The 22,444-nt window shown below is 56.4% G+C and overlaps 3 protein-coding genes across 5 annotated transcripts; 1 reads left to right on the top strand and 2 right to left on the bottom strand.

The window, feature by feature from the left end:
• The first annotated feature begins 439 nt into the window (after positions 1-439).
• On the top strand, positions 440-7,567 carry B4GALNT1 (beta-1,4-N-acetyl-galactosaminyl transferase 1). 3 transcript variants are annotated; one of them, XM_008577419.1, is made up of 12 exons: positions 440-500; positions 659-699; positions 1,125-1,343; positions 1,854-2,018; positions 2,137-2,243; positions 2,701-2,741; positions 2,866-3,046; positions 4,767-4,874; positions 4,980-5,170; positions 5,639-5,779; positions 6,027-6,267; positions 6,832-7,567. In XM_008577419.1, exons 3-12 carry the CDS (start codon positions 1,126-1,128, stop codon positions 7,047-7,049), a joined length of 1,611 nt encoding a protein of 536 aa, XP_008575641.1. In that variant the 5' UTR covers positions 440-500; positions 659-699; position 1,125; the 3' UTR covers positions 7,050-7,567. The 3 variants fall into 3 exon arrangements, with proteins under 3 accessions (XP_008575641.1, XP_008575640.1, XP_008575639.1); XM_008577418.1 differs by lacking the exons at positions 440-500; positions 659-699 and having other exon boundaries at positions 898-1,343; positions 4,767-4,865; XM_008577417.1 differs by lacking the exons at positions 440-500; positions 659-699 and having other exon boundaries at positions 898-1,343.
• A 91-nt stretch (positions 7,568-7,658) lies between these two features.
• On the bottom strand, positions 7,659-14,776 carry SLC26A10 (solute carrier family 26, member 10). Its single transcript, XM_008577420.1, has 15 exons — positions 14,434-14,776; positions 13,863-13,973; positions 13,154-13,311; positions 12,810-12,974; positions 12,389-12,541; positions 11,600-11,682; positions 11,305-11,452; positions 10,905-11,018; positions 10,115-10,192; positions 9,930-10,025; positions 8,796-8,912; positions 8,621-8,654; positions 8,447-8,541; positions 8,314-8,368; positions 7,659-8,197 (listed from the first exon to the last, which is right to left on the bottom strand). The coding sequence occupies exons 1-15, from the start codon at positions 14,774-14,776 to the stop codon at positions 8,076-8,078; spliced, it is 1,872 nt and encodes a 623-aa protein (XP_008575642.1). The 3' UTR covers positions 7,659-8,075.
• A 2,045-nt stretch (positions 14,777-16,821) lies between these two features.
• On the bottom strand, positions 16,822-22,213 carry LOC103594211 (rho guanine nucleotide exchange factor 25). The gene is made up of 15 exons (XM_008577416.1): positions 22,117-22,213; positions 20,947-21,161; positions 20,716-20,811; positions 20,559-20,635; positions 20,303-20,369; positions 20,008-20,111; positions 19,727-19,796; positions 19,522-19,611; positions 19,339-19,431; positions 19,101-19,151; positions 18,806-18,883; positions 18,407-18,607; positions 18,084-18,264; positions 17,585-17,796; positions 16,822-17,281 (listed from the first exon to the last, which is right to left on the bottom strand). Exons 1-15 carry the CDS (start codon positions 22,211-22,213, stop codon positions 17,171-17,173), a joined length of 1,743 nt encoding a protein of 580 aa, XP_008575638.1. The 3' UTR covers positions 16,822-17,170.
• Between the last annotated feature and the right edge of the window lie 231 nt (positions 22,214-22,444).

Below are 22,444 nucleotides of genomic sequence, written 5' to 3'. Positions count from 1 at the left end.
GGGTGTGGGGGGGAGGGCGGGGGGGTGGCTAGGAGAGAGGACCATCCCGCGTCGGGTCCGCGCCCCGGCATTTTCCTCCGCGCCCACCAGATGGCGCCGGGGCGCTCGCATTCCCGGAGCGGAGCCCGAGCCTCCGCCGCATCGAGCCCGGGAGCCGAGCCGCTCGGCGCTGCGGTATAAAGAGCAGGGCGGCGGACTCAGCCCTCCGGGCCCGGCAAGGGAAACCGGGTGCCAGGGATGCCCGGCTTTGTTCCTGGGGCTGGAGGGCAGCGGCTTCTCAACTGCGTTCCCCCGCAAGCAGGAAACGCCCAGAACCACCCCCGCGCTGCGGTCTACAAAGCCCAGAGAGTCCGAAGGCGGGAGGATCCCCCCCACTCTCAGGCTCACGCCCAGATCCCCGGACAGGCCGCCCCCAGCCCCATGAGGACGTCCAGGCCGGGACTGAGAGCCCGGCGCAGCCCTGACCGAAATCTTGCGGCTGCCCTAGAGCGTTAGGACAGGTCAGTGCCCGGGCGGGATGAGGGGCCGAGCTGGAGGCGGGAGGAGGCGCGCTCGCCGGTCCCCCCTTCCCCAGTGCAGCTTCCCGAGGCCACTCACCGGGTCACCTCCGCCGGGGGCGACCCATAGCGCGGGCGTGATTCTGCGTTTTTCCTGACAGGCAAGGTGTGGAGCCGCCCGCTGCAGCCCACCCCGGCCCAGGTGATGCTCGAACTAAGCGGGGAGGGGGCCGGGGAGGGAGAAGGCGTGGGCGCCGGCCAGGGCGGGCGGTGGGCTTGAGGACGTCCGCTGCTACAATAAAGCGGTGCTTATCTACTTATGCACGGCCGCGTCGATACCAGCGCATCCAATGTCTCCTGCACCAGGATGCCAGGCCTCGGGTGTGAGAGAAAAACCGAGATGCGGGAGAGGACGAGAAGAAAGGAGGCCGGGGACCCTGAGACCCGCCCGGGAGTGAGGGGAGGGGGTACCGGGAAAACCATTAGCGGTGCAAATCCTAGCGCGATGTGTGCAGTGGAGAGCGCCCTTGGGAGCCGGCAGGAGGCTCCGAGATCGCAGGGGTCAAGAGCCCCAGCCCTCGGCCTCCCTCTGGCCCTTTCTCACCTCCCCTCCTACCCCCACCCCAGGATGCGGCTGGGCCGCCGGGCCCTCTGCGCGCTGGTCCTGCTGCTCGCGTGCGCCTCGCTGGGGCTCCTGTACGCGAGCACCCGGGACACGCCGGGCCTCCGGGCACCTCTTGCGCTCTGGGCGCCCCCACAGGGCCCCCCCAGGCCCGAGCTGCCAGACCTTGCCCCCGAGCCCCGCTACGCACACATCCCAGTTAGGATCAAGGAGCAAGTGGTAGGGTGAGTGCTTTCTGGAGGGGGTGGTCTGGGGGGCTTTTGTTTCCTCCACTGCTGGGCTCTGCTGCCTGCACTCTCCTGACTGGTTGTGTGAATGAAGTGGGAAGTGGAGGAGGCTGCTGAGGCTTGGGCTGGGGGAAAACCTGTCCTCCCTGAACTTTGTCCTGGTGATGGAGATGGGAGGGTGTGCAGTCAGGGAGGACCCTGAGAGACTCCCAGATGTCCTGATTCAGGCATGAGAAGATACTTCAGATGGGGTCCTGAAGGATGGGTAGGCAGCTCCTGATATCTAGTAATTGGCCCTATTCTACACCTCTATAAAGTCCATGTTCAGGGGATAGGCCATCCCATCCGCGGTCCCCGCTCCGGAGGACTATTTGAAGAGCAGTATTTGAGGAGACAGATATTGGATGGGCAGAGTGGAGGGGCCAAAGTGCAGGGATCTGTGCAAGTGGTTTGGAGGATGAATGGAGCTGTGTGGCTGGGCTCTGATGACCTTCCTCCCCTCTTCAGGCTGTTGGCTCAGAACAACTGCAGTTGTGAGTCCGGTGGGGGGGGCCTTCCCCTCCCTTTCCAGAGACAGGTCCGAGCCATTGACCTCACAAAGGCCTTTGACCCTGAGGAGTTGAGGGCTGCCTCTGCCACAAGGGAGCAGGAGTTCCAGGCCTTCCTTTTGAGGTACCAGCAGGAAAGAAGGGCATGACTCTGCAGGGGGTGAGCCTGGAGGGTGGCTGGGCCAGGAGGGAGTCCCTCTCCCCCTGACTCCCCCTCTGTCCTCTCCCTCCTCCACTGCCAGGAGCCAGTCCCCAGCTGACCAGCTGCTCATAGCCCCTGCCAACTCCCCCTTACAGTACCCCCTGCAGGGTGTGGAGGTTCAGCCCCTCAGGAGCATCTTGGTGCCAGGTGGGGAGGAGGGTCCTAGGCTACAATGGGGGTGGCGTCTGAGGTTGGGTAGGAAAGAATAAGGGGAGATTGGAATGGGAGGACGGGACTTCTGATGAAAGAGGGTCTTGAGGTCAGAAGGGGGCTTAGGTGGGAAGTAAGGACAGAAGGGACCCTAGGGTTGTCAGGAATTGCAGAAAAGTGTTAATTAGGGAGATTTGGGGAGAAGAATGTATTCTTTGCTGACTAATCAAAGATTAGGTAGATAGCTAGGACAGGCCATAGAAGAGATACTGCTTTGATGGGAAGGAGTCAACAGTCAGTCACTCTAGGCTATGTTATGCAATGTGCCCTGCTGAGGTCTCAACAAGAGGGATGGGTGAAAAGTTCTGTGTGGTGTGTGGTGAAAGAGCGGAGAGAAAGTGAGGAAGAATTCAGGGCTGTCTGCGTGATTCTGATCCCCCATCCTTCCTCCCAGGGCTGAGCCTGCAGGCAGCTTCTGGTCAGGAGGTATACCAGGTGAGAGAAAACAGGAAGGTGAGGGGGCCAGGTGGATACTGAGAATGCTCTGAGGGAGACAGGACCACCAAGGGAGGGATGGGGGTCAGAGCCTAACCCTGCATTCTCTAATTTCCTCTCCCAGGTGAACTTGACTGCCTCCCTGGGCACCTGGGATGTGGCAGGGGAAGTGACTGGAGTGACTCTCACTGGAGAGGGGCAGCCAGATCTCACCCTTGTCAGCCCAGGGCTAGACCAACTCAACCGGCAGCTGCAACTGGTCACTTACAGCAGCAGAAGCTACCAGGCCAACACAGCGGACACAGGTGTGAGGCCTGGGTGGAAGTAGAGGCAGGCTGGGTGAACAGAGTGGACCCAGAAAGGCTGGAATGGGCAAATGGCAGAGGGCGTGGGAGGACTCAGGCAATGGCCAGAGCTGCCCAGCCACACAATGGGCATTTCAACTAGGCCAGCAGGCCCAGGGAGGGAGAGAAGAGGCCTTTGTTCATCTGGGGCCAGAGCAGGCCAGAGGGAAACCCGAGCCTTGGGTGCGTCCCCTCTTCAGGCCAACCATGGGGGCCCCAGGAAATGACTTCCCCTGGGAGCCAGAAGACTCAGGCTCTATTCCCAACCCACCACTTACAAGAGAGCATAGAGCTTTACCTTCCAGGGACTCCTTTTCTCCTGTAGCAGAAGGGGTATAGCATAGTCCTGCTTCTCTCCAAAGGCTGTTTGCTCCCACCTTAGGGCCTTTGCACTTGCTGCTTCTTCTGCCTGGAATGCTCTTCCCCAGATTTTGCATGTCTGGCTCCTTCTTGTCATTTAGATCTCAGCTCAAATGTCTCCTCCTCACTATGATGTTACTTGTCTTATTTTCTGTTCAATACTTGCCAGTATCTGGATTTTCTTATTTACTTAGCCTGAGGCCAGTCTGACTAGGATTTTGTGTGGCTTTTTTTTATTATTATTTTTATTTTTTGGTGGCTAGTCAGTATGGGGACCCAAACCCTTGACCTTGGAGTTGCAACACTGCACTCTAACCAAGTGAGCTAACCAGCCAGCCCCCAGACTGATTAGGTTTTATCAGCTTTGTTGCTTAGTAGTTGTGTTGCTTCATACTTGTGTTACTTTTCTGTGCCTCAGCTTCTTTTTCTGTAGTAGGAATCTACTTAATACTGCTATCATGAGGATTAAATGAATTCATATATCTAAGGTAATTTTTAAGTGTCTGGCACGTAGTAAATGCTCAGTAAAAGGTTAGCTTTTCCTTTTTTTTTTTTTTTTGTCTTTTCGTGTCCGGCAAGGGATCGCAACCCTCGGTGTTGCGCCCGCACCTCGCTCAGCCAGTGAGCGGGAACCGGTCTGTATGTGGGATCCGAACCCTCGGCGGGAGCACCGCCGCGCTCTCAAGCGGCGCACTGTAGCAGTGCGCCACCAGGCCGGCCCAAAAGGTTAGCTTTTAATTAAACCTTTTTAAATTGTCTTTCTCCCACCTGTCTGAATGTAAGTTTCATGGCGGTAAGAACCATGTGTTCGGGCTGGCCTGTGGCTCACTAGGTAGAGTGCAGTGCTGATAACACCAAGGCCACGGGTTCAGATCCTATATAGGGAGGGAGCGCCGCCGCGCTCTCAAGCGGCGCACTGTAGCAGTGCGCCACCAGGCCGGCCCAAAAGGTTAGCTTTTAATTAAACCTTTTTAAATTGTCTTTCTCCCACCTGTCTGAATGTAAGTTTCATGGCGGTAAGAACCATGTGTTAGGGCTGGCCTGTGGCTCACTAGGTAGAGTGCAGTGCTGATAACACCAAGGCCACGGGTTCAGATCCTATATAGGGATGGCCGGTTTGCTCACTGGCTGAGCGTGGTGCTGACACCACCAAGTCAAGGGTTAAGATCCCCTTACCGGTCATCTTTTAAAAAAAAAAAAAAAGAACCATGTGTTCTAGTTGGAAAGGCAGGACACAAAGTAGGTACTTAAGTATTGGTTGGCTGAAGAAAAGAATATCGTCCCAGCCTTAAGAGCCAAATCCCACATCCTTTCTTCCCAGTCCGGTTCTCCACGGAGGGACATGAGGCTGCCTTCACCATCCGCATAAGACACCCCCCCAACCCTCGGCTGTACCCGCCTGGGTCTCTACCCCAGGGAGGTGAGACTGGTGGGAGCACGTAGGGAGAGGGCGGCCCTAGGAGGGGATTTTTTCTTCCTGCTCCTCTTTCCCTACCCTCCTTGGCTGCACCCAACCCTACGCCCTCCCTCTCAGCCCAGTACAACATCAGCGCTCTGGTCACTATTGCCACCAAGACCTTCCTTCGTTATGATCGGCTAAGGGCGCTCATCGCCAGCATCCGCCGCTTCTACCCAACGGTCACCGTGGTCATCGCGGACGACAGTGACAAGCCAGAGCGCGTTAGCGGGCCCCACGTGGAGCACTATCTCATGCCCTTCGGCAAGGTGCGCAGCCAGCAAGGCTTAACGGCGCCCGAAGTAGTCGGGGAGGGGGCGCGCTATCGCTCTTCAGCCGCCAGGACAGTGATTCGAGGACACGCTGCCTCAGGATCACCGGAGTGCCTGTTAAGCACGAGGATTCCTGGAATGTAAGCTCCGTGGAAGCAGGAATCTTGTCCATTTATTCGCTCTGCATTCTTGTTATGGCGCTCAATAGAATAGTGAATGAAGTAATGAATGAATGCAGGAGGAATTCAATGCATTCCAAGACCTTCCCCCAGACACTGACTCAGAACCTCTGGGAGTGGTGGTAGGAATCTGCATTTTTTTACCTAGCTCCCATCCATTCAGAAACACTCCAAAGTTTGGAGAGAGGCACAGGCTGTGGAGAGGAGCCCGGGGAGAGAAAGAAAGGTGGCGTTCGGGCACGTGCTATATTTACAGCTTCCCCATCCACACACGCTTGTCCCCCAGGGCTGGTTCGCAGGCCGGAACCTGGCCGTGTCCCAAGTAACCACCAAGTACGTGCTGTGGGTGGACGACGACTTTGTCTTCACGGCGCGGACGCGGCTAGAGAGGCTTGTGGACGTGCTGGAGCGGACGCCGCTGGACCTGGTAAGGGAGGGGCAGCGGGATGTGGGGTGGGCGAAGGGCCTTGAACGGGCTAGGGCGACGGCGGGGGAGCCGCAGCCTGGAAGTGCCAGCCCTGAGACGGAGAGGGGACGACGAAGTGGGGGCTGGGGTCCTGCAGGGGTGAAGCGGAAGAGGATGGGGCATGGAAACCACCCGAGGGAAAAGGGAGCCCAAACCTACCCGCTTCCAGTCCCCGCCCCGCCCGAAGCCATCCTCCCACTCCCCACAGGTGGGGGGCGCGGTGCGCGAGATCTCGGGCTTCGCCACCACCTACCGGCAGATGCTGACCGTGGAGCCCGGTGCCCCAGGCCTCGGGAACTGCCTCCGGCAGAGGCGTGGCTTCCACCACGAGCTTGTCGGCTTCCCAGGCTGCGTGGTCACCGATGGCGTCGTTAACTTCTTCCTGGCGCGCACTGACAAGGTGCGCGAGGTCGGCTTCGATCCGCGCCTCAGCCGCGTGGCACACCTGGGTGAGTGGCGCCTCCTCCCGGCCGGGCCTGGCGCTGGGCGCGGCTCGGTGCAGCAAGGCGCCAAGGGCACCCGCCGCTCCTCCCCGCCCATGCCCATGACTGCCACCGGGCCCCCTAGAGCATATATGCGAAGATTTACCAAAACCTGCTCCCAGGGAGAGGCAGAGCTCTCACTCCCTCCAGGCCCTGCGTGCCGTTTAAATCTCCACGGCCAGCACAGCCACTGGGTCGGGCTTGAACCTCCCTACTGCACTCCCAGTCGCTTCCCCGGGTTCAGACCACACTCGGAGACAGCCCATCCAGCATTTATTGAACTTCTCGGGTAGGGAGGTAGGTTTTTCCGTTTTCAAAGTGCAAGACAAGTACTGACTCCATTTTACACAGGAGTAAAACTGAGACCCAGAGGGGTTAATTTACATGCTCATGGTCCTTAGAAACTGAAACTTTGCACACGCACCATCCATACCCCTATTATTTCAGCTCTCCGGTGCAGGCTGGTCTTCAGGTTGGTCTTCTGCACCCTCAGGATCTTTCATTGTGTACCCCTCTTCCCTCCATCCCCAGAATTCTTCCTGGATGGTCTCGGTTCCCTTCGGGTTGGCTCCTGCTCCGACGTCATAGTGGATCATGCATCCAAGTTGAAGCTGCCTTGGGCTTCAAGGGATGCCGGGGCAGAGACTTATGCCCGGTATCGTTACCCTGGATCACTGGACGAAAGCCAAGTGGCCAAACACCGCTTGCTTTTCTTCAAACACCGGCTGCAGTGCATGACCTCAGAGTGATGGCCACCGGGGCTTTCCGACTGTCAGGCTGGGCCTGTCTCCTTGTCCCTGCCAGGAACTTCAAGCAAACTCCACCACCCAGTGAGCATCCCACTGACTGTCCTTACTCCCTAGTTCCTCACCCCTTCCTTTCATAACCTGATCCCAAATAGGGGCTTGTCCTGGTGACACCCCTCCTTTCTGCAAGCACCCAGGGGCCTGATGGAGCCATAACCTCTCCCACAGCCAGTGCCAAGTCCTCCCCCCACCCCATTTTCATGGGGCAGGAAATGGGGAAGTCACTTTCCAAGTGCCAAAGAGCCCAGGAGGACTCTAAGAACCTAAAGAGAAACACTCTTCTCTCATCTCCTTGGGGCTGAGGGGTTGGAGAAGTTCCCCCAACACTAATGTCAAGGCTGTGCCCTCTGCCCCCATCTCTGGATCCAGGACTCTGTGCACCGGCTTCAGCCCCACCCCCAGGGAGAGCACTTGTGACTCTGGAGCTGAAGTGGGGGCTGGTGAACACATGGTGAAAGCCATTTTAGTTGTGTCTCTGCAATGCTGTGGGCACGGAGGAAGGGGCACCAGGGTCCGTGTGCAGACACCCAGACTCACTTCATGGACTCCAGAGGCATTCAGCTTCACTTTATCAGTTACATTAAGAAAGGGGACTCAGAAGCCATGGCCCTCCTCACACATTGCTGGGGCCCTCCACACTCCAAGTGACCAGGTCAGACCCACACTGTGCAAATCTTTGGGCCGGTGAGCTCCTGAAGAAGAAAGTGGATTAGTTGGGAATATGGCTACCCCTCTCCCTTGCCTGAGATTGGCAGTACTTTGAGGGGCATGCCACTCCCTTTGGGACCTCACCTCTTTAGTTCTTCACCCATAGCTTGGCTTAGTCTCCCTGGTTTGGTCTTAAATCCACCCCTTCCTTCTTGATTTTCCTCCTCAGCCCCCATCCCAAATCCCTCTCTCTGGATCTTCAGCCACTCACCCACACCTCAATTGCTTTAGCCCAGCACTTCCTGGCTCTCACTCCTGATGTTACTGCCCCCTTACCAGTCTCTCCAGGGCATGAGCAGCTGCATCCTGGACACTCACAAACAGCTGTTCTGGGGTCACTCTGTCCAGGAGTCCTGCCCGGGTCAGTGTCCCCAGCACTGAGGCTGTGTGGTGAGGGTGTCAGGCTCTCAGGCTTTACGTCCACATCGTGTCCTTTCCCTCCTCCAAATGTCCAGTCATTCCCCTGTTGCTGGGCCCCTCCATCCTCCACACCTCTCACCATTACACTGAGCCAGGAGAAGGTGGATCCCAGCATCTTGGCATCGGCTGGCCAGCTGCGGGGGAGGAGGAGACGAGTTAAATCCAAATCAGAAGGTATGAGTGGGATGTTAAGGGGTTTCCCCTCAACCTACCCTCTCCCTCACCTGTACCACTTCTCTGGCCCCAGCAGCATCTGCAAAGGTGACACCACTGAAGTCTAGGATCACCATTCTGACAGGCTCAGCAACTAGGATAGGAAAAGGCAGGAGTATCCAGATGCTTCTGTGGGTCGTGCCCAAATCTCCCTCCTTATAATCCCATCTCACCTGTGTCAGGTGGGCCATCTGGCTTTCGAGTCTCCTATAAGTAGAGAAGGGCAGTCACCACCCCCAAGACACAAGCATGACCCTGTACCCCTTGAACACAAGGATCCCCCTCAGAACACCCACCTTCCTCCCACTCCCAGAGGAGCCACACTCTGCCTTGACCAAGCTCCCTCACCTTGCCTGCTTCTCCAAATCCCAGATGCCACCCCAGGGTACAGCGAAACTGTCCACGGGTCCCAAAGTAGAGTGGTGTTGGATAGCTCAGGATGCAGAGCCCTGGGACCTGGAGGAGCTAAGGAGTCAGAGGGTCAGAAAAACAGCAGGTCTGGGCCGGCCCGGTGGCGCACTGCTACAGTGCGCTGCTTGGGAGGTGCAGCGGCGCTCCTGCCGAGGGTTCGGATCCCACATACAGACCGGCCGCTCACTGGCTGAGTGAGGCGCGGGAGCAACACCGAGGGTTGCGATCCCGTTGCCGGTCCCGGTCCGGTACGGGCGCGACACTGAGGGTTGCGATCCGTTGCCGGTCACGAAAAAAGACAAAAAGAAAAAAAAAAGAAAAAAGAAAAACAGCAGGTCTAATCTTCCTTTCCTTTTTTGGCTGTAGCCCACCCACCTTGTGGTTCTTTCTGAGTGGCCTGTAGAGCTCTGTCCCCTCAGCCAGTCCAAGAGCCAGGCACTGCACCCTAGGGAAGAAGATGGGGTCAGATTCCCAGCCTAGCCTCACTGGAGAGTCACCCCAAGCACCCTGTTCTCTCCCCTCCCCTCATCTTGACTCTGCTCATCTCTGTGCCCACCTCTGGGTGCGGCACACCACGGTCATCATGGAGAAGACCACACCCACTGCCAGGCCCAGGTCCACACTCAGGGTCACTACAGCCACCCATGTGACCATCCACACAGCCTGCAAGACACAGAAGCAGGTGGATTGCCCAGAAGAAAGGCCGGGCCATCACTGCCAGGGAACGGGGTTCAAGGGCAGTGACTGCCAAGGCAGGTGATATGGAAGGATGGCCCAGGAGAAAGTAGACAGCATGACAGAAGGAAGAGACAGGATGGATCCAACAGGATATACATCATATGTAATGACCCCAGACCTTGTGTCACTTAGGTTACAAATATTCAGGTCTAAGGGGGTTAAACCTCACCCTTTCCCTTATCTCTGAGTAACAGGTATTAGGAGGTATGTGTGTTGGTGGTGGATGGGTTGCAGAAGTTAGGACCGGGACAATTAGTTTTGGTCCAGGGCAGAGGCTGGGGATGCTTGGAAGATGGGAGGGGGCGATCTGGGGGTAATGCTGCCATTTCTCACAAAGTCCACGCGGCTGATGCGCCATAGTTGTGGGAGTTCCTGCATCTGGAAGAACATCTGGCGCATGCTGGAGATGTTGATGCAAGCCAGGACAGCCTTGGGGCAGAGGAGGCAGGCTGACTACCCCAATGTCCTGGGATATAGCCACCTCTCCCAGCCATGCCCGTGCCACCTCTGCTCCTTACCTTGGGCAGATAGTAGAAGAAGGGCCCCAGCCACAGCAACACTGACAGGACCACTGTGCAGGAGAAGAGGCCTGCCAGCTGACAGGAAGGAGGGATGGAAGCAAGGAAGGAAGGAAACCTCTCCCATCTCCGTGTGAGGGCTGGTCTCCCTGCCCACTCTGCCTCATCTTCCTTGGAAGTCTCCCTCCTCCCAAACCTCCTTCCACACAGATATTCCTCACTCCTCAACCTCCTTCTTGATATTCCGCCATTCACTCCTACCCCTCCCCTTCCCCCAATTAAACACCTATCATTCATCAATCTCTCCCTAGGTGTATGTAGTGTAAGTTCCCTATTTTTGTAGCCCACCTCCACCTTAAAAGCCACTGTTGGATTACCCTATAAGCAGGCTAGCCACATGCTTAGGGTACCAGCAAAGTAAGGAAAACCAAAAAATATTAGGGGGAGACTTGGATATATGATTTTTCTTTTAAAACATGTCCTCATGGGGAAAAAAAAACAGAATTTTGTCTCAAGTTTAATTTATAGTTTAGTATCATTTTTATTTTGAACTACATCTGAGGCACCATAAACTTTTTTAGTGCTTAGAGCCTACAAAGGTCTTAATGGAACCTTATCTTCTCTCTCATCTAGATAATCCTATCCCCTCGTGCACCCTCTCTCGCAGATTCCCATCCTCCTCTATATAGATGCCACCTGGGTATCTACCAATCTTCCACCTGTTTCTCCACTACCACCACCCTGGCCTGAATGTCCCATCCTTTCTCCTCGTGCAAGGATGCCTCCTTACCTGTGTATTCCCACCAGCATCCACTAGTAAGCTGGTTGTGGCCAGCGTGGCTGAGTTGGGAAAGCAAGAGAAGAGGGAGGAGATGAGGTTGGAGGCACCGTGCGCCAAAAGCTCCTAGAGAAATGCAGTGAGATGAGGAGAGAGACAAAGGCAAAAAGGGAGTCAGACTAGAGGGTTGTTTCTTTTTTTTTTCTAAAAAGATGACCGGTAAGGGGATCTTAACCCTTGAGTTGGAGTTGTCAGCACCACGTTCTCCCAAGTGAGCTAACCGGCCATCCCTATATGGGATCCGAACCCGGGGCCTTGGTGTTATCAGCACCGCACTCTCCCGAGTGAGCCACGGGCCGGCCCTAGAGGGTTGTTTCTTGAATGAGGTTGGGGTCTGCCATTGGAGTCACACCTGGTTGGAGTCAATAGTGTAGCTATACTTGTCTGCATAGATGGAGGCCAGGGAGGCGGACACAGCAAAAGTAACCAACGCGATGGGCAGCGAGTCAGCCAGAATCCTGGGCAGCTCAGCCAGGTTGGGGAGGAGAGGTTGGGGAAATCTGGAGAAGGAAGGGTCCGTGGTGAGGATGGGCTGGGTGCTGCGAGGAGATAGGGAGGGCAGAGGAAATAGGGCGGGGCAGGACAAGAGGAGATGTTGGTGGAGAGGTGGGAGAAGAGAAAGTTGGTGTCTTTTCAGTCTCTCTTACCCTCCAGGCAACAGCCCCACTATCTGGACATTGTATCTTGTGTCTAGGGAAGAGGTGAAGCAGAGCACAGAGGCCAGAAGCACCTGGGAAAGAGAGCAAATTAAGTCATGGGGCCCCTGGCAGAAGGGGCTCAGCAGAGAGAGGATCATAATGAAGGACTAGAAGGTGGCAAGAGCCCAACAGCTGGGGGAGCTGCAATGTGTTTGGGATGGGTGCGGGCAACCGATTTAGAGTGAAGGAGTGTGGGTATGGGAAAGAGGAATAATGTATACCTGGGACTATGGAGAGAGATGGATGGGGAAGGGGGGGTGGGGGCTCCTACGAGGTCCTGGATATGAAGAGGTGCAAGTGAGCCATTCTAAGTAGGGAAGCTGGACTATATGTAAGGATATATGGGATATCCGTGAAGACGCGGAACATTTATTTAGTCGGAGAGAGAGAAATGGGGGTGGCGGGGGGTGGGGTGGGGGGAATAGATACACTGAATTACAGAAAAAGACCCAGTGAGGAGAGAGGTGAGAGGAGGTGCTGTGGCCAGTGAGACAGAAGCAAGGGACCGGTGTAGGGAGAAAGCAAGCATTCTGAGGGGCTAGATGGGGCTCCGTGAGAGAAGTGGGAACGTGCAGGCGGGGAATCTGGAGGATCAAATTGTTTGGGGAGGAGGCCTGGAAAAGTACGTGTTTCAGCAGGACTTCTCGTCTGTGACCTCTCTGCATTCCACAAGGGGGCGGCAGCGGCCATTTCCTACAGGATGGGCAGGGTCTGTGCCCGGCTCGGGGCCATCCTCACCATGACGACTTCCCCTGGGATCGGGGTGGGTAGTCTGTCTCGGAATCTCACGTTCAATTCCTTGACCGGCACGAGCAGCGCCAGGCTGAGCGCCGAGACGGTCAATTCGGCCGGACTGCTCCGGGGCAGCGCCGTGAGCACGGCGGCCAGCGTCTGCGGGCAGGGGCGGTGAGCGCAGGGACCCGTGCCAGGGTTGACTGCCCCCCAGCGCGGACCCACCAGGCCGAGGCAAGTCCCTCTGCGCTGCCGTCAGGAGATGGCACCTCCGCAGCGCCCTCATTCAGCCACATGGTTCTAACTTCCCTTACTCAGCCCCCAGTCACACAATATCCCTCCCCCTCCCTCCGTCCTTCCTCCCTCTTCGAGTCTCCCTCTTCCCGGGACCTCTAGAATCCTCTCTCCGCTGTTCTCCCACCCCCACCTTGAAGAGCGAGAAGCAGCCGATCTGGCGCGTGAGGGACAACCCCAAAAGGCTCGGCAGCTGGGACACTAGCACGTGCAGCGCGGCCCCACTGGTCAGCGCCTTGACCACAGGCTCGGACAGAAAGGTGGGCAGGACACCGAGCTGCAGCGCGAACATCGCCAGCTGCGGGGTGGAAAATGCGCAGTCACCAACAGGAGGAGGAGCAGACCAGCAGAGCGCAGTGCGCCAGCTTCTCCGCTGCCCTGGACCCGACGGGAGGCTCGCCCCTCCCTCTCCCCTTGCCCAATTCCCCCGGGGCCCCCAGCGTGAATCCCCCAGGGCCCTCACTGGTCCTCCCTCACCATCAGCACCCCGCTCCCAAAGGCCACGGCCGCGGCCGTCCCGACCCGCTGAGCGTCCAACTGCTCCCTCTCGATTCCGCTCAGGTTTCCCCCGAGGGGTTCGGGCACCAGCCGCTCGACGGCTGAGCCCGTCATGAGGCTCAGTACGGCGAAAGTTCCTGCAACCAGGAAACAAAGGCAGAGATGACCAGCTGTGCTCCCAGGGCAGGGCAACAGCTCAGGCTCCGCGTTCTGGGGGCTCTGAGGCCAGCCGAATGCTGCTGTCAGACCCCGCTCTCCTAGAAGGCTGCTGCCTCCATGAGGACCGTGGGGCCACGAGCCGGTGCGGCAGCAGAGAACTGGCGGGGAGGGAAGAAAGAAGGGCCCTCCAGTGGGTAAAAACTGCCTCCTCCTGAGACTCCCTGCCGGCTGCGTGCTTCTTTGGGGCATAGTGCATCTCTTCTTCCCTTTCCAAGTCCCGCAGATGTTCATTTTAAGCAAATTTCGCGGGGAGAAAAACAACAAGTAAACTCCCACCTGTTTGCACCCACTCCAGCAAGCACTGCCTAAGTCAGTGTTTCCAGGTAGGGTTGCAGCAAGGAGGGAAGGGAAGGCGGGAGAGGTGAAGAGGGAAATAAGAGCTAGGGAGCTTACAAGAAGGGAAGGCTCAAACCCTGTCCATTTTCACCCCACGGAGGAGAGGAGTCATTGGAAGTCCCTCATCACTCACCTGTGGACAGATGTCTCCCAGTACCCAGCAAGCTGTAGATGAGGACTGGAAAGAAAGAAGTGTAGAGTCCGAACACTGGGGGCACGGAGGTCAGGAGGGCAAAAGCCATGCCTGGGGAAGAAGTAGAAGGAAAGGTATATGGTGAGTGAGGGGTTGGGAGATTTTGACCCGGCCCCTTCCCACACTCTTAGACGCTGGCATCCAGGACGCTAAATCGTGCTACACGAGGGAACTGAGGGGTTAATGGGCCTCGGTGGGAGGTCGTGGGGCGGACAAGGTCACAGATCCGTGTCGGCCCAGAGTCCTGGGGGAGAGGCGTTGCGTCTCTCTCCAGTTCCTTGAGCCGGCACGTGTCCAAGGCTTCTCGCAGGATTGCACAGATGAGGGGAGATGGGGGTAGGGATGTGCTGGAGCTCCATAGTCTTTACCCCGCACTTGGTCTCAGGTCCCTCTCTCAGAATTCCAGCGACACTAACCCACCACCTCGCTTCCGGATCGCCAATTTCCCACGCCTCCTCCCCGAAGCCCTCTATAGCTTGGCTCCTGACAACCTGGTGTGGGGGCCTCTCACCCTGGGGTACGTGCACGATGCCCACGGTCACTCCGGCCACCGCATCCCCGAGCAGCCAGGCCCGCCAGCGGTAGTGGGGCAGCCAGCGCAGCGGGGGCAGCCGCGCCAGCAGCAGGCGCCACGCCCCCGGCCCGGAACAAGGGCCGGCCCGCCGCCCCCACAGCCCCCACAGCCGGGGCAAGTGGGGCTCCGCCGGTAGCCCAGGCTCCTGCTCTGCGCTGCCGAAGAGCTGCTGGAACCGAGCCTCGGTGAGAGGTTCCCTGAACCTGGTGCCCAGGAGCGACTTAAGGTCGGAGGTCTCTCCCGGGCCAGGGCAGGTCCTAACGCCCAATAGCCCACTCATTTTGCCCTTGGCCACCTCCAACTCCGCCGGAGCTTAAATACCCCTCCGCCCGCTAGCCTGAGTCCCGCCTCCATGAAGCAGGGTCCAATCGGCCTTGGAGGGCGCCCTCTCTTGGGGACCTTCTCGGTCAGGCGAGAGCTGAGGCTTGGGGAGGAAGAGTCTCTATGTTAGGCGTTCCCTCAGACATCCTTGGCCGGATGGGATCGCTCGCTCTGGGGCCTGCTATGGGGGGTGGCTGTGGAAAGGTGTAGAAATCAGAGATAGGTCAAAAGACGAGCGCACTCCCAACACCCAGCACCCACTATTTACCACTCCTAAGCCTTTTGATCCCACCTCTTCACTCCCGGTTCATTTCCCCATCTGCACTTTGGACTGAGACAGAAGCTGGCTCCTCTTGGATCATTGGTTCTTCCCTGAGCCGCTGAATTCTCCTCACCAGAGCAAAAAAGTTCAGTACCCATTAGACCCCATCCCAGATCCAAATGTTCATGTGGCACAGTTTGCCCCAAGAAAGTTTTAGGGGTTCTATTGGCCTCAGCATTTTCACAAACTACTAAGATGGGAAGGAGCTACATGTATCCGACAGAGAAATGGACAGAGAACCACTGCCCCACACCTCTGCAGGGAGTGGCTGGGCCTAGTGCAGGGCCTCAGGGTAAATACTGAACTGATTTTATTTCTTAGGAGCCAAAAAAAACTGAAGCACTATTTATTACATTCAAATGCTATTCACAGGGCCGGCCCGTGGCTCACTCGGGAGAGTGTGGTGCTGATAACACCAAGGCCCTGGATTTGGATCCCATATAGAGATGGCCGGTTAGCTCACTGGGTGAGCGTGGTGCTGACAACACCAAGTCAAGGGTTAAGATCCCCTTACCGGTCATCTTTTTTTAAAAACAAACAAACAAAAAATGCTATTCACAAAGTAGGCCCTCAAAAATACATACAAATATGTGGTTAAACCAAGTACAAAGGGGTCACCCACCCACCTCATGTATCCCTGCAGTCCCTAAAGAAATACAAAGATTCTGAGCTCTAGAATCCTATTTGCCACTATCCCCTCCTCCATACACAAGAATCTTCTGCACCCCTACCCAGCACCCTCTGGTCCCCCTGCCCTTGACCCCAAAGCTCTGGGGGTGCGGTACAGTGAGGGCGGGTCTCCTCTCTTCAATTCCTCCTATTGTTCCCCAGAAGTCTTATCTGGGCCCTACGTCCTGTCCCCCTCCTTACAGATCCCTCCCCCCATTGTCGGGCAGAGGGACCTCGGGTTCCTCAGGGAGGATCCAGCTCCTCCTCACCCTCCCACCCCAGCAGTCTATTGTCTGCTGAGGAAGCCCAAGTGCACGTGACCGAGCCCAGGGGACAAATGGACACAGTGGACACACAGATGCACAGGGACCCAGGACAGGGCATCTGGGCATGGATCTCTGCATGTTTAGCTCTCTGTTCCAGGGGCTGTCTCAGAGGTTGAGAAGGGTGGTGACTCTCAGACCCTACACTCCTGGATCTGTGGTTTGAAGAAGAATCCCTCCGGCTCAGTATGGACATACTTTATGACCGCCCAGACAGCAAAGATAAGGAAACCCAGAGCCAGGAAGGCACCACAGCTCCCAGGATTCTCTCCACTATCCCATTCTCCCTCAGCTGAACATGGAAGCCTCAGAAGGAGAGGTATGTTGGGCATTTTGTGTTTTAGTATCTGGACGTTGGGAGAGTGATGGGGAGTCACACTACACTGGGCTTTCTGGTGGGGTCTGGACTGGAGGGTGGATGGGAAGGAAAGAAGGGCTGGTTAAAGGGGAGGATACATCAGGGATCTAGGGTTTTCCAGTGCCTCAAAGCCCCAGGTCTGGGCTGAGAGACACTGTAACTGCTGGTGAGGGACAAAGATATCAACATCTTTTATCTTACACCCTGTGCCCTTCTCCTTTCACCTCACCCCTCCTCAACTGACTGGGGCCAGCTGATCTCTTCTATAGCACTTCACCCCATCTACCCCCACTTACAGCCTCCCCTTCCCTCTGCCAAGACAGCAGCCTGAGTGATATAACAAAACCTTTATTCTCAGAAAACAGGAAAAACAAAATCAAAAACAAAACCAATAATTTCTATCTGGCCCCTGCCCCAGCCCTCCTGCCCACCCACATATCCTCCTTTTGGGGGGACTGTGTTGCATGCATAGGGGTGGGAGCTGAAGGAAATTGTGTTCCTTGGGTAGAAAGAAGTCCTTTTGGGTCTAGGTACTCTCCTCCAAGTTGATATCATTCCCAGCCTTGCCCACCCTCCAGACACACAAGAGGGAGGAATTCTGGAGTGGTGCCAGAAGGTCTGCCCTGAAGCTCCTTGGAGAACAGGTAGCTGAGTCAACACCACCCCCATGGCCTTCAACAGTTACAGCTCATCTTCATCCAGCTTGGCAAGTCTTGCCTGGCAGGGAGGGGTGTTCAGAGTTGGAGGGACTGGAGGAGAGTCATGAGGAGCCTGGGGGATTTCACTGAGGGCCTGAAGAAAGATTTAAGTCAGAGGATCAAAAAAGGTCAGGAAACCACCCTCACTCCTCTTTTCAGTATGAGCCCCTAGCCAAGCTACTTCCTCTTGCCAGATATCTTAGACTATCTGAGACTATCAGCTTCTCCCAGAGTTAAACTGGAAGGAAGGAGAGTAAGGGATGGAAGTAGGAAGGTGCAGACAAAAGGAAGGTGGTAGAAGAAAGGAGTGATATGGAGGAGGGAGATTTAGGGATCCCAGAATGAGAAAGGCCCTCCCCATCCAGCCCCTACAACCAGGGGACTTTATCCCTCATACCTGTGTGTCCAGGGGCAAGGAGGCTCTGGACACCTCCCCTTTGGGCAACAGCAGCAGGGAGGGGAGAGAGCCATTGATGGGTGTGTATGTGCTGACCTGGGCTCGGTCTCCAGGCCGAATTCTCCCAGGGCTCCCCACCCCAGGCCCTCCTGTCCGCCCCAGGCTGTTGGTCTGGCTCTCCCGTCTCTGGTACTCAATGGGTGACTGCAATGCTGGGGCAAAGAGGAAAAGAAAGGAGGGTTACAGCAGACAGGTCCCTTCCCTAGGGGCTCTGCTTGTGCCATCCTCCCATTTTGCCTTCCCTTCTAAGGACTGTCAGCCAATGTAAATTGCATGGGGCTTTAGTGGATTCTGAGTTACCACATCTTGAGCTAGTGGGGATAAAAGGGGAAAGGGAAAAGTCAGGGTTAGAGAGCAGGGGTTGGAGACTGGGCAGTGAGAGATTCAGGAGGTCAAAGGGCTGAAAGGGCATGTGGGGGAGGGAAGATGAGAGCTTCACCATTGAGAAAGTCCCGTTGGCTTTCCAGGATCTGAGCCACTTGCTTGATCCAGGCCTGACTCACTGCAGGGTCTGCAGCCTGCAGGACATAGCGCTGGATCCCGCCCTCTGGCCCTCTGGAGGTCAGTGCAAAGCGGCAAGGGTCACCTTGGAGGTTCCCCTCTAGTCCCAGACAGCTCACCTGAATAGACAAATAGGAGACAGCCCCAGATTCATCAGCCCCCCTCTGGTTCCTGCCCCCATCCCAACAAATTGAGAGCCAGACATTCTCTCAGAGGCCTCATCCCACCCATCAGAGCCCTCCCTCATGGTCCCCTGCCCACCTTGATGCTGCTCTTGTACACATATCCAGGCTGCATTCCACCTCGCACTCCTCCTCCCAGGGCCTCACTGAAGATGATGATTTGCTCAAAAAGGAAGACGCGCCTCTCTCGACCCCGGGAAGAGAGCAGCCCCCCAGCCTCGGGCTCCGTGACCCAGAATGTGTCCTGGCGTAAGAGCTTCCCTTGAGCAGTCAGTTTGCCCTGGAACCAAAGGATAGCGGCCTTCGAGAAAGAAGGAGAGAAAAAGGGCAACTCCCTGCTCCTCCCTCCATCCCCTGACACTCCCAACCAACCATGGGGTCGGCCCGAGGAGAAAATAATTCCCCATAAGAACCCCCAGAGTGCTGAGACTAGGACAGAACAGCACTGGGCCACCAGTTTCCTGGCCAATTTCCATACCTCAAATCCCCGCAGTCTCCCCAGAGTCATCATATCATTGCAGCGCTTGGGCACGAAGCACATGACCTCCACAGCTTGCTGGGACACAGGTAAAGAAAAGCATTGTTGGGCAAAGACAGTCATTATTGGGAAAGAGGCCCCCTCAGCCAGCTGCCTCTTCAGACCATGTCTTGACCCCAGCCAGCCTCCCCCGAAAAACCAAACAGCTCTAAACCACCCAAGGGGCTGGGGAAACCCCCAGGACTAAGAGGATAAGGTATACATGGTACATCCTGGAAGATCTGAGAGTCCTCACCTCCAGCTCTTCAGTATCCATCCCAGCTCTACCGTAATACTTGAGAAAATCCTAAGACATGGAGAAGAAATGTTCAAGGAGGTCATGAGGACATTCTCAGAAGCTTCCACATCCTCCCCTAAGGACACAGGTAAGGACCCCCAGGAAGTCTGAGGAAGCCCTAAGAACCCTGGGGAGATGAATGAGGAAACACGGCCACACCAGTGGGCTATGCTCCCAGGGACAAGGTGGTCCTGACCTTGAGCAGGAGTTGGTATTTCATGATCCTTTGCACAGGTTTGATGAGGAGGTCATTGAGCTGTAGGCGGTGCCCCAGCTGCTGTCGGAGCTCCTGGGGACAGGGACACGACGGTTATGCAGCCTGGAAAGCCTGCTCATGCTGATTCTGTCCTGTTTCCCCCAAGGCACCTCAGCCACTGACCTCAAAGTAGCTGTCCCCAAACTCTGACACCACGTACTCCGACTTGGGCTTATTCTGACAGTACACTACATACATATGCAGCCGGCGCTCCTAACAGGCATAACATTGAAGAGAGTAGAGTGGGTGTGGAGGGAGGGCACATCTCCAGAGAGCCCTGACACATCGCCAAGCCCCTCCCCCTAAGCCCCACCCTCTCAAGCCTCACGTGTTTGATGAATAGCTGAGCCAGCCAATCAGGATCCTTTAAACATCGCTGTAGCTCCTGCAGGAAATAGCTGGAGGGTTGGCAGAGAAAGGCAAGTCAAATGCATTTCAGAACCTCCACCTGCCCCACACCACTTAATTTCCAGCTGTCTGCCCTAGTAGTGCTCCCTACAAAATTTCTCCAAATGTTCCTTAGGTCATGATGGACCCACGGTTGGGATACAGAGACAACCAGATGAGTATCCCTCCCCAGCACCTGACTCTCAGGGCTCCACCACTCACTCTCTGTGCCACTCGTAGATTTGCTGGATGTTCCCAAACACAATCCTGTCACGGCCTCGAAGACTCTCAGGGACCCCCTGAGCAGCCATGGTGGCCATGTAACCCTGTGGGAAGATTGGGGTGGGTGCATGAGTTTGTGTAACCAGTCCTGGTGGGACACCCCCTCCCAACAAGTCCAGAAGTAGAGGGGACTGGGAGCGTGGAACAGAGGAGCACCGAGCCATCTCCTGAAAATACCCCTGGGCAGAGGGAAAGGGCTGGTGGGCCAGGGCTGGGAAGGGGTAAAGGAAGCTACCTCCACAATCTGCCCCAAGTCGTCCACGTACATTTTCTCTGTTTCTACCAGTTCACTTAGGACATACCTAGGAAGGGAGCAGGAGGGTGCCTCCACTTCAGACTCTAGGCACACCCGTGGTTTAGCCAGTTCCTCCCTCCTAGACTAGAAGCCCCTTAATCACCATAGCCAACCTCAGAGGGAATTTCATCTAAGATGTGAGGAATAGTCTTCTGAAAGTTGTGCAGTTGGTGGAGAGGGGAAGGTGGACACTTACATACTCCTTTCCAGAGCCTTCTTCTTCTGCTCCTCCTCACTCTCAGGAGCTTGAGACAAAGTTTCCTCTTCAGGTGGCTGGAAGAAAAGAACATTCTAGGGTAAGCAAATGAATGCCTCTTGGGTGAGGGGAGCCTCTCAGACCCATTTCTTCATACCTGTGTCTTATCTCCAGGCCCCTCCAACAAGGTGGTCAGCAAACTCAGTTCTGGCAGCTCCTCTCCTGTGGCTAGAGCTGGCTCCAGCATCCAGTTCTGGGGACCAGAGGTCAGGTTGCAGAGGTCAGGGACAATAGCTGGGTCTCCCCAATGACAAGTGGCCCCAACTTGTCCTCTCCCCCAGTGTCCTTCATGGATGTCTTACATGCCTCTGTGGCATTTTCTGCTCACCTCATATTGTCCCACCTGACCACCATCTGCCTCAGTTTCCACACTGAGACAATGTTTGGAATGATCCAACCATTTCCTCAGGCCACTGACTGGCCCTGGGGGGCCCGGAGAACAGGGGCCAGAGCTGAGGCCGGAGCTGGGGCCAGAGGGGGCAGCCAGACCCGAGGCAGCAGAAGCTGATATACTCCCCTCACTGCCAGCAATGGAATAGGATTCTAATGGGGGAAAAAAGAAAATAGGTGAGTGATAGATATTGCCACAGCTCCAGACTCAGGGTCCCAGGGAACTCCCAAGATCTCTCCAAAATGCTCAGCCTCTCTTTCCTAGGGCTCATTCTCCTGTCATCATCATTTGAGTAGGCCAAGATAGAAAAATTCACCAGGGTACCCTTGGGAGGAAGGACAGTAAACAGCCGGCTCCCCAGGCCTGGAACCCCCAATTACATGTGGAGGTTCCCCATGAAGTTAATAGCACAGATATGGGGGTGGGGGCAGCCATCTGGGCAGACACTAAAAGCTGGGGGTGGCCATCTGCTCTCCCACAAATCCTCCCCTTTCCAATGGGTACAGACCATTCTCTAGGAAAGAGGGGGAGAAAAAGAGCTAAGAGTCCATCTGCTACCCCCAGACCCCTCCTCCACCAATTGCAGTAATCACTATAAAAAGAAAAGACTTCTGCAGCCCACTTTCCCGAGGCATGCACAGACCCAATAGAGGGGGCCAGTGAGGAGAGCGCTCATTAGGGTTATCTTTGGCCTGGGCTCACAGACAGAGGAACTCAGGGAAAGATTCGATTCCTTACAAAGCCCCTTGTAGCCCTCATTCCTCATTCTTCCATTCCCCTGCCCCTCTTCAGAAGTAGATTCTCAGCAAAAGGATTCGAGGGAGGATACACAGTTCTAGGCCTAAGGGAATTGTGGGTGGGTTTTTCTCATATCCAGTTGAAGACGGGAGAGAGATAAGAGTCTCTTGCCCCTTCCCCAGTTTCCTTAACTTGAACTAATAGAAATCTGGAGGCAGAGGAACCTTAGAGAGCATCTATTAAGTCACGTTCCTGGAAAACACACTTAACATTCTCCAGCTCTAAGTCCCTAGGGCCAGGGCAAACAGATGCCTTAATCCCCCAGCCCGCCCCCCACTCAACACTGGGCCCTTGCGACCTCGAACTCACCACGTCCCCCCCGGGCGAAGCAGCAGCCGCATTTTGCCAGCACTTTTCGGATCACACGGGGACAGGCACAGCGACCCACCTTGTGCCCCCCCCGCATGGCGCCCGGGCCCCCCCGCGTTTCCCACCCGGGCCGGCCATGCAGGGGGAATCACGGGGGTCGGGGCGGGGACGGCGCAGGGCGCACACCCCCCCTCCCTCCTACCCCGGTCCAGGCTGCGAGAGGGTGGGAGAGAGGGAACAGGGAGGGGGGGGCCAGGGGTAGGCGGAAGTCTGGTCCGGAGAAGGGCTGGGGGCTCTGGAGAGGGGGCGGTGCGGGGCCCGGCCGCCG

This window comes from Galeopterus variegatus, unplaced genomic scaffold, assembly GCF_000696425.1.
Source record: "Galeopterus variegatus unplaced genomic scaffold, G_variegatus-3.0.2 Scaffold1505, whole genome shotgun sequence".
Lineage (NCBI taxonomy): Eukaryota > Metazoa > Chordata > Mammalia > Dermoptera > Cynocephalidae > Galeopterus > Galeopterus variegatus.
The sequence above is the reverse complement of the archived record's forward strand: the minus strand, read 5'-3'. Positions and strand labels throughout refer to the sequence as shown.

What these genes read in the sequence shown, in the direction of transcription:
- LOC103594211 (XM_008577416.1), bottom strand. Translation starts at nt 22,213, where the DNA reads ATGCGGGGGGGGCACAAGGTGGGTCGCTGTGCCTGTCCCCGTGTGATC. An exon ending in AAGGCTCTGGAAAGGAGTAT is followed by an intron (nt 20,370 to 20,558) that starts GTAAGTGTCCAC and finishes CTCCCTTCCTAG; the next exon opens with GTATGTCCTAAGTGAACTGG. An exon ending in ACTTGGGGCAGATTGTGGAG is followed by an intron (nt 20,112 to 20,302) that starts GTAGCTTCCTTT and finishes ATCTTCCCACAG; the next exon opens with GGTTACATGGCCACCATGGC.
- SLC26A10 (XM_008577420.1), bottom strand. Translation starts at nt 14,776, where the DNA reads ATGAGTGGGCTATTGGGCGTTAGGACCTGCCCTGGCCCGGGAGAGACC. An exon ending in TGGGAGACATCTGTCCACAG is followed by an intron (nt 13,312 to 13,862) that starts GTGAGTGATGAG and finishes TCCTGGTTGCAG; the next exon opens with GAACTTTCGCCGTACTGAGC. An exon ending in TCTTCTACTATCTGCCCAAG is followed by an intron (nt 10,026 to 10,114) that starts GTAAGGAGCAGA and finishes CTCTGCCCCAAG; the next exon opens with GCTGTCCTGGCTTGCATCAA.
- B4GALNT1 (XM_008577417.1), top strand. Translation starts at nt 898, where the DNA reads ATGCGGGAGAGGACGAGAAGAAAGGAGGCCGGGGACCCTGAGACCCGC. An exon ending in ATCAAGGAGCAAGTGGTAGG is followed by an intron (nt 1,344 to 1,853) that starts GTGAGTGCTTTC and finishes TCCCCTCTTCAG; the next exon opens with GCTGTTGGCTCAGAACAACT. An exon ending in ATCTCATGCCCTTCGGCAAG is followed by an intron (nt 5,171 to 5,638) that starts GTGCGCAGCCAG and finishes CTTGTCCCCCAG; the next exon opens with GGCTGGTTCGCAGGCCGGAA.